Source organism: Hippocampus bargibanti, linkage group LG04, assembly GCF_051943395.1.
Source record: "Hippocampus bargibanti isolate YZ-2025 linkage group LG04, ASM5194339v1, whole genome shotgun sequence".
NCBI lineage: Eukaryota > Metazoa > Chordata > Actinopteri > Syngnathiformes > Syngnathidae > Hippocampus > Hippocampus bargibanti.
Window position 1 is genome coordinate 30,778,865 of NC_142737.1, and position 9,111 is coordinate 30,787,975.

Genomic DNA, 9,111 nt, shown 5'->3' on the forward strand with positions numbered 1-9,111 from the left:
TGAAAATATCCTCAGTTTTTGGCAGCACGTATATCTGCGAGAAAAGCTTTTCTCGCATGAAACTGCTGAAATCTCCGATGAGATCAAGATTGACAGAAGAACATTTGCATCAGTGCTTGAGACTGGCTGTAACTAGAATGGAACCTGATATTCAACTTCTCACCAGCCAGATGCAGACCCACAGTTCACACTGATGAACATACATAGGTAAGCTCACTTTTCTGACTTGAATGAGTCATTCTGAGCATAAACAAATATAATCATAATAAAATATACTGGGATAAAATCCATCTTTACAGCCATACGGGTAGTGAAATGTACTGTGCTGTGCAGGTGCTGTATCACTTAGTTCACTTCCTCAACCTGATTCCTTTGTGGTTTTCACAGGGAAGTTGATGAGAGAGAGCGGCAAACAGCGGTGTCTACAAGCCTACTGGAACCTACAAAAGCATTATAAGGAAGGAACACAAGAACTTTAAGAGACTGATCATATGTGTCAGACAGATTCGGCTCTGACAACTGAGCTGAACTTTTATCTGTTAAGATTGTGCATGGCACAACAGAAAGTTAATGTCCCATGGCTTTTTTTTCAATGAAGAACACAGAGTTATTTAGTTATTATTTATTTCATAAATAGTGTTATTTATTTCCTGATTTGTTTTTCTGTGAAGAACTCAGATAGGGTTATTTAGTTATTATTTATTTCATTAATAGTGTTATTATTTGTTTCCTGACTTTTTTGGAAAGGGTTATTTGGTTATGTGTGGCTTTCTGGAAAACATTTTTTAAGCTCCCCTATGATCGTCACTTTCTGTTACAAACTGACACGGCCCCCCCATCACAGAAGGGAAAGGTTATGTGGCCCTCACAGGAAAAAGTTTGGGGACCCCTGTTGTACAACATACCCCATCACCAAGAAACATGCACATAATTTGTCTTGAATAGCTGGAAACCTCTCATTTCAAGCGACATGAGTGAGTGAAGGTGCCCAAGACCCTGGAGCAGAAGCGTTTGTTAGATATCTGAAGAGAAAGAATTATAACCTTGACACCATCAGTCCTGAAGTAAACGATACAGTACTTAATGTAGATAGGTGTTGCCTTTCAAATGAATTTGCACTGCACTGGTAAAATCAGTGGTACTCACTCGTGATTCCCTCTGACATGATGTCTGTCATCTTGCAGCAGGAAGAAATCATCCTCATACTCAGCTTGTCCACCACAAGCACCTATGAGGAATAGAGACAGAACTCTTCATAGAGCGGAATTTATTGTTCAAATCCTATGTGAATGCCAAAGAAATATTTGCACTTACTTTCCATTTTCCCTTTTCTCTTGCTTTCTTGATGACACCATTCATAATCTCTATAATGTGAGAAACACATAACTAAGTATTTTCCGAATAAAAATAAACAGGGCAAACAGCGACAAACAACCATTCATTCTCACACTCACACCTAGGGAGCATTTTGAGTGTTCAATCAGACTCCCATGCATGTTTTTTGAATGTGGGAGGACACCGGAGGACCCGGAGAAAACATACGTCGGCCCGGGGAGAACATGCAAACTCCATATAGGGGACCAGAGTGGGATTTCAATTCACAAACCACTTGACTACCTGGCCGCTCAACATCCTATTATTTGTTTTCAAATTTTCAAAATGAGCTCGCTACACCAGCTTCACAGTGCAGAGGTCGCCAGTTCGTGTCCCGCCCCCCTGTGTGGAGTTTGCATGTTCTCCCTGGGCCCGCATGGGTTTTCTCCAGGTTCTCCGGTTTCCTGCCAGATTCCAAAAAAATGCATGGCAGGCAGATTGAACACTCCAAATTCTCCCTAGGTGTGAGTGTGACTGTTGTACGTCTTTGTCTGCCCTGTGATTGGCTGGCAACCAATCACCCGCCTCGTGCCCGAAGACGGCTGGGATAGGCTCCAGCAACTCCCGCGACCCTAATGAGGAATAAGCGGTACGGAAAATGGATGGATGGACCTCGCTACAACTTACTTCTTCAAACTCATCTGCCACATACTGTTTGCTTCTTTCTACCGTCTTTGTGACTGATTTATTGATTTGTTTTTGTGCATATGATAGTTGCTCTACTTTGCACTTTGTATACAGCCATGGGTGTTTGAAATTGTTTGAGAATAGAGCTGATGTTTCACAATTTGTTTTTCTTGGGTGGATGGGCGGACAGATAAAGAGTGTCCCAGTTTCCATCACTGGGGTTTAACAATCCAGTCTGTCCTCTCTGGAGGGTAAACGCAATCCCTCCCTCTAATCTGCTTCAAATCCTCTTAGTACACAGCCCTGATAATCACTATTTCAGCCTGGTTCTGGATCATCTGACAATGTTACAGGAAAGCAACAACCCCCAGAAACAGATAGACACATAGAACCTCAGAATAACTTCTATATAACCTGTTTTTTTTATGTTAGGAATGACTTTTAGAAAGGAGTAAGATTCTGGCCCGCAAACCTCGTCTAAAATAGATTTTTTTAAATAAAAAATGCACCAGTGACAGTGACACTTACTTAATTGATGGCTGATGATTTAGTCACGCAAATATCGAGTATCTAAGTGCAACATGGAGCACATATGAAATGTATGCCCTCTCAAACAGACAACAAGAGGAGCGACTGAAAGGTGCAAGTGCTGCCATCAAAACAACAGGTAACATAAAATCACAAAATAATACAGCATAGGAAAGACTCATACAGTCGTACAATATTAACCACTTTTCCAGCAGACACTTGGTTGTTTGAAGCAGTTAGAGATTAAACAAACAAAAACATTAGCAAAAAATGTTTCATAGAAACATTATTGTTTTTGCAAGGAGACGGAGTCCTGAGGAGGGACAAACACAAAGATAAGGCCAGTAGTGTCAGGGATGTAGTAGATATTTTCCCCAAACATTTAAACCATGGTCTCATTTCACAAATAAACTACATCTCACTGGTACTTTGTGTACTTTCTTTCATTACATGTTTCGTGTTGAATAAATTAAATTATAATACAATACATATTGATTTATAAGTTTGTGTTTAAATTAACGATCTGTCCGGTGTGAAGTCTGCCTTTAACCTTTCAGCTCCCCCAAACATTGAAGATGAACAGATAAAAATTAAATTAAAAGGTGTCGTGGAGTCACATCACCTTTGAATTTATGTGGAGTCACGTGAGGGAGGGGGCCTCTTGAAGATGACCTCTCCATTTTAAAGTGACTTAAACATAATTTTCTCTTCCCAATAACAATTCCTTCCCTAGCATTTCAACCAATGATTTTGAGGCATGTTTGTTTGGTGTATTGAACGACAAAATAATTCACAAGGAATACACAATTGCACTTATGTTACCCTGTAAACTAAATAAAATTTAACAATACAGTATAAAAAATAAGATATTGTTTGTTTTGAAATACATAACATTGCATGACTGTATTTAAAGCATTTAAGGCACTTTCACCAAAACACCATCATTAAAAAAACGTGAACATTTGTCAAATTATAATTTAAATACAATTATAGAATAATGTTTTGTATGGTTTTAATTTTAGATTCCCGGATGATATTTAATTTATTTGTATGTTGATCATACTTGGAGATGCGCCATCGGTGTAGATCAAATAACCAACAAGTAGCAATAAAAAAAACACTCCTTACTTTCTCCAACAACGGCTTTTAATCCAAAAGGTGCCATGGCTGACTTCCCTCTTCAAGAAACTGCCGATTAATGATGTGTCGTTCATAAACAAGCAGGCTTTAAAAGCTGCTTCTTTGAAGTGAACGATGAGAGCCCGGTCCAAAAAGGGAGCCGTTCAAATAAGAGCTGACTTTTTTCCCCATTCGTTTGAAGCCACACATGATTGGTTAAAATCCGTGGGAGAACACACACACACACAGATACACGCAAACACTCACACGCAAACGCAAACACACACACACACACACACGCACGCACACGCACACACACGCACACACACGCACACACACACACATACAGTGAGACCTCAACTTACGAACTTAATTGGTTCCCAGACAGAGTGTGTAAGGCGAAAAGTGTGTATCTTTAAAAAAAAAATCCCATAGGAAACCATTAAAATGGGAATAATCCGTTCCCGGGTTTCCATAAAATATACTTTTCAACTAAATAAGCCTTAAAACTACACACAACATACCTTATTCTATGTATAATAAATGTGCTATTGTATTGTAATGAAAGAAATACACTGCATTGTATCATAAAGTCACTTTATTTATTTTTTTGTGATGCTCATTTATGGCTTGATGGAATGGCGTTGGAGGTCGAAGGTCAAAGGGAATTGCTGTTTGGAAAGAGAGGCGCATTATATGAGGACTGTAATTAAAGAAATAAACTGTGCTGTAAAATAAAGTTTTATTTACCTTTTTGATGGTCGTTGAGAGAGAGTCAGAGTTGAGAGAGTCACCTTCCATAAGGACTGTTGGTAACTTAACCTCTGGCACTGTTCGGTCGTGTGCTTCCGCCGAAGATCACTCCGCCAGCCGTGGTGGGTGTGTATTATGAAAATAGTGCTTATTATAAGGTTTAATTTTCATAAATTTGACGTTTGTAAGACGAAAAGTTTGTAAGTTAAGGTGTTTGGAAGTTGAGGTCTCACTGTACACGCAAACACACTCCCACACGCAAACACACACACACGCACACCTCTCTCTTGGCAGTCCATCACAGTCAAAGATTACAGAGCTTCCTTCTCATGTGGGGTATTGGACAGTGCTGGCGACGATGCCACTATAGGTGACTACAAAGCCCGATTCTGGAGCCACAAATCCTGCCACTGCTGAAAAGGATGCAAGAGGATCCTCTCCTCTTGCCGCTGCTCACCCGCACACAAAAAAATCCTGTGACTGGAAAGTGTCCTTGAGAGTTTTGAAAGGCGCTTAGAAATTAAATGTATGATTATTATTATTATTATATATATACAGTAAAGTCTCGTTATATCGATATTCTAGGGAGTCCGAAAAAATATCGATATAACCGGGACTATCGATATATCCGACCCTGTTTGCATGCAATTTTCTCCATGCGTGCATAGAAATAGTATCGATATTACCGGGACTATCGATATATCCGATATCGATATAACGAGACTTTACTGTATTATTATTATTATTATCTAGTACCGCTGCCGGGGCGGTACTAGAGCAGCACAGAGGTGTCTTTGCTGGCGCCGCACCATCCTCCTCTGGGTTCGTTTGTCTTCAAGGTGTGTCACGCCTTCGTGGCATAAGGAACACCAGACTGTCCTGTTAGCTGCGGCAGACTCCAGATGCACTTCTTTAGTCTGTTTAAGCTGTTTTTTGTATTGCAGCTTGTGACCAGCAGGCTTCCTATTTGCTGACAAGTTGTCCATAAAGCACCTGTCGAGGCAAGCAGTAGCCAGGCATCCGGATGACATGTCCAACCCACCGGAGTTGCCTCTTTGTTAGTATAGCCTCGATACTGGTGGAGGCAGTGCGTTGAAGGATGTCAGTGTGTGGGACACGATCCTGCCAGGACATGCCAAGGATGTGTTGGAGGCACCTGATGTGGAATGCATCAAGGCTACTCACATGGCACTGATAGATGGCCCAGGCTTCTGCACCATATAGCAGCGTGGACACACACACTGCCCGGTAGACTGCGATTTTTGTTGATGTTCTTAAGTGGTTGTTTACGAACACACGAGTATGCAATCTGCCAAACGCTTTGGAGGCTTAATTGATGCGGGCCTGGATGTCATCATCAATTAGACAGGAGTGTGTTAGAATGCTGTCGAGCGAGATGAATTGCTGGACAACCTTGAGGAGTATGCTACTGAGGGTGAACACGGGGGTGGAGAACTTGCTTTTGCCATGACCTCCGTTTTGGTGACATTGATCACGAGACCGAGTGACTGATAGACGGAGGACATAGTATCAAGGGTAAGTTGCATTGCAGCTGGGCTGTGGGCCAGAAGAGCACAATCGTCTGCAAATTGTAAATCGTGGATGGTGCTGATCAGGCCTGTAGGCGTCTGATGTTGAGCAAACTACCATCCAGGCGAAATTGGATTTGGACGTCGCCACCTTCCTGGATAGACTTATGGAAGAAGAGTGTAGCTGCCATCAGGAACAGATGAAAATAATAGGCGCCAGTACACCCCCGACTTCCACAGGGAACGGGGAAGATTGTTGGACACCAACAAGTACAGTTGCTTGCATGCCGCTGTGGAACTGTTTAAGGATGTCGAGAAATTTGGAGGGTATGCCACACTTCTGCAGTATGGGCCAAAGAATGTCACGGTTAACTGTGTCAAATGCCTTGGTAAGGTCGATGACGATGATATAGAGGTCCTTGCTTTGTTCCCTGCATTTCTCCTGAACTTGTCGCGCAGCGAAGATCATGTCCAGAGCTGTTCAGTCCTTTCTGAAACCGCATTGTGTCTCTGGGAGGATGTGTTCGGTAATGTGCGATGTAAGATGGAACAGCATTACTTTTGCAAGAATCTTGCCAGCAACAGAGAGCAGAAAAGTGCCACGGCTGTTGCCACAGACTGACTTGTCCCCTTCCTTTTATGAATTGTGACGATGTTGCTGTCTTTCCATTCAAGAGGAAGTGTCCCGTTTTGCCAGATGTTGCAGATGAGGTGGTATAGCTGCCGGGTCAGGAGGTAACCGCCGCTCAGCAGGTAACCACCACTCAAGAGGTAACTTAAGCTGGAAGTCCATCAGGGCCAGGGCTTTTGTTGTTTTTAAGGCTCCGGGTTGCAGAGAGGACCTCTGTGAACTGAGGAGGTTCATCAAGGGAGAGAACTTATGGAAGCCCTGGGAGGGAGTCAAGGACAGATGGGTCTGAAGGGTTTCCTTGGTTGAGCAGGGAGTCAAAGTGCTCTGCCCAGCGCCCAAGTCTTAGCTGTTTGTCCTTCAGTAGCACAGAACCGTCTGCAGATCTGACTGGAAAAATGTGTTGTCTTTGTGGACCATGCATGTATTTTACAGCATCACAGCAGGTGTGTGTGTTGTGTTCTGCATGCCTGGATTTCTTGGGCCTTACAGAGCTACTACTTGCTTTCCATAATCCTCAACTGTTTCTGTGTTTCACCACAGATGGCCTCATAGCGAGAGAAGAAAATTGGAGTCAGGGTTGGAGAGAAGTGTGGTATGGCCTTTGCGCTTGGCTTCCAGAAGCTCCTTGTATGGCAGCTGAGCTGTTATCGAACCAGTCTTGTGAGTAAAAACGATGGTCTCAGAGGCAACATGATAAATTGTTGTCCTCAATTTTTCCCACCTGCTTTCGACATCAAGGTCACTGTTACTGGTGTCCTTGTCCAGGTTGGGAAGTCCCTCTGCCAGCTTGCTGCGGTAGCTGGCTACTGATTCTGGAGTCCAGGGCCCTTGAGTTGAGACGCCTTCGGGGTGGCTGTTTCTTATGAGGAGGTTTAATTCTCAGCTTGATCAGTCGATGATCAGTCCGGCATTCAGCCCCACGCATGGTGCGCATGATGCAGACGTCATTTTGGTCTTGTTGCCTTGTGATGATGTAGTCCAGTAAGTGCCAGTTTGGACCTCAGGTGCATCCATGATGTGTATTTTTTTCAGCTGGTTACAATCAGCTAATGCTCAGAACATAGAGTGAGTGATGAGTCGGAGGCCATTGCTGTTTATTTTCCCTGTCCCGTGCCTTCCAATTACTTGTTTCCAGAGCCTGGCATCAGTACCAACTGAGGCATTGAAGTCACAAATCAGAACACAAGGCAGGCATTTTAGATATACAGTAAAGTCTCGTTATATCGATATCGGTTGTATTGATAATACTGCTTATTATGATAATATTTTCATTTCCCGTGCACATTTCGAGTCATTTTATGTATAATTAGTTCCGTTTAGTACGATTCATGGTTAATACGATAATCCGGTTACTACGGTGCTCTTTTCCATCTACCGCCGGCCATTTTGCTATGTTTATATTGATCCAAAAGATACCTAAGGTAAATCGATATTTGCTTAGGGGTTTCTATACAGTACCACCATTATCGAAATCTGTATCTGTCGCGCCGTTGGTTGAGTTGGTCACGTGACTTGGTCATGTGACTTGGTTACGTGACCAGCTCCCGTGTCGTGCTGTGTAGCAGATGCCATTTTCTACCGTCTTCAACCATAGTGAAACGAAAGAATTGCCTCGGAGCGAAATACAAGGCAATCGTGGCTGTTGAGGAGAATCCAACACAAAATCCAACACGAAATCAAAGCTTGTCATAAGCGAGCGCTATAAAAAATTCGTAGCAGAGCTCACGTCTTTCATTACTGCTGCAATAGAATCTGAAACATACTATAATGCCCCTCAGCATGGCAAATTTTGCGCACAGTCGCTGCTATAGCGGGTCGGTCTTTTTAATAGCAAACGTAGCAGTATTCACATACAGATACAAACAGGAGTTGCTGTTACGCCAAAGCTCAGCCATTCTATTCAGGCACTCATAGAAGGTATCTTTCAATCCTTTCCTCTTCCTTTCATAACTTTGCTGCTGTGAAATGTATATTTCTCTACTGCGAGACGAATAAAGGTACATCCAATCCAATCCAATAGTCAGCATCCAAGGTGGGAGCATAAGCACTGATTGGAGTAGCAAAGCGACGTTTCACCAGAGGAACACGCCGGAATCATAAGCTGTTCGCTGATGCCTTGGGGGTACTCAGGGATATTACAGAGTAAGCTGCTTTTCACAGAAAAGCCAACTCCAGGGAGTCTTCGCTCATTCGCTGGGAGACTCTTCCAGAAGAAGGTGTAGCCCTCACCAACGTCTATGAGTAAATCCTCACCTGAGAACCGAGTCTCACTGAGTGCACCAATATCAATGTTGTACCTCTTGAGCTCATGTGCAATGAGGACAGTTTGTCTTTGAGGTTTCTCCATCCCGTCTCAAGCATCACAGAGGGTGCGAACATTCCAGGAAGCCAGGTTCATAGTCATGGGTTTGATTATCGTCAAGAGGCAACCTGGAAGTTGTTCATCCATTGATGATTTCAAGGCTAGCCACGGACGGTTCGAGAACTTTAAGCGTCGTACAGGGATTCATAGTGTCATTCGTCACGGTGAGGCATCCAGTTCTGACAATA

At 43.0% G+C, this 9,111-nt stretch overlaps 1 protein-coding gene across 5 annotated transcripts in view; it reads right to left on the bottom strand.

Annotated features, from left to right (window-relative positions):
* LOC148899682 (syntaxin-binding protein 1-like) overlaps positions 1-3,795 on the bottom strand; it is a 66,943-nt gene extending 63,148 nt beyond the window's left edge. For 4 of the 5 annotated variants that reach the window (XR_016114775.1, XR_016114776.1, XM_088995100.1 and 1 more), the window contains exons 1-3: positions 3,658-3,795; positions 1,315-1,364; positions 1,147-1,228 (exon numbers count right to left, since the gene is read on the bottom strand). Coding sequence is in view for 2 of the 5 variants with exons in the window: in XM_088995100.1 (XP_088851226.1) it covers positions 1,147-1,228; positions 1,315-1,364; positions 3,658-3,694 (169 nt within the window). In the remaining 3 variants the exon portion in view is untranslated. Of the gene's footprint in view, positions 1-1,146; positions 1,229-1,314; positions 1,365-3,657 lie in introns of those variants that run through there. The other variant, XM_088995101.1, reaches the window with a different exon arrangement.
* Positions 3,796-9,111: the final 5,316 nt, after the last annotated feature.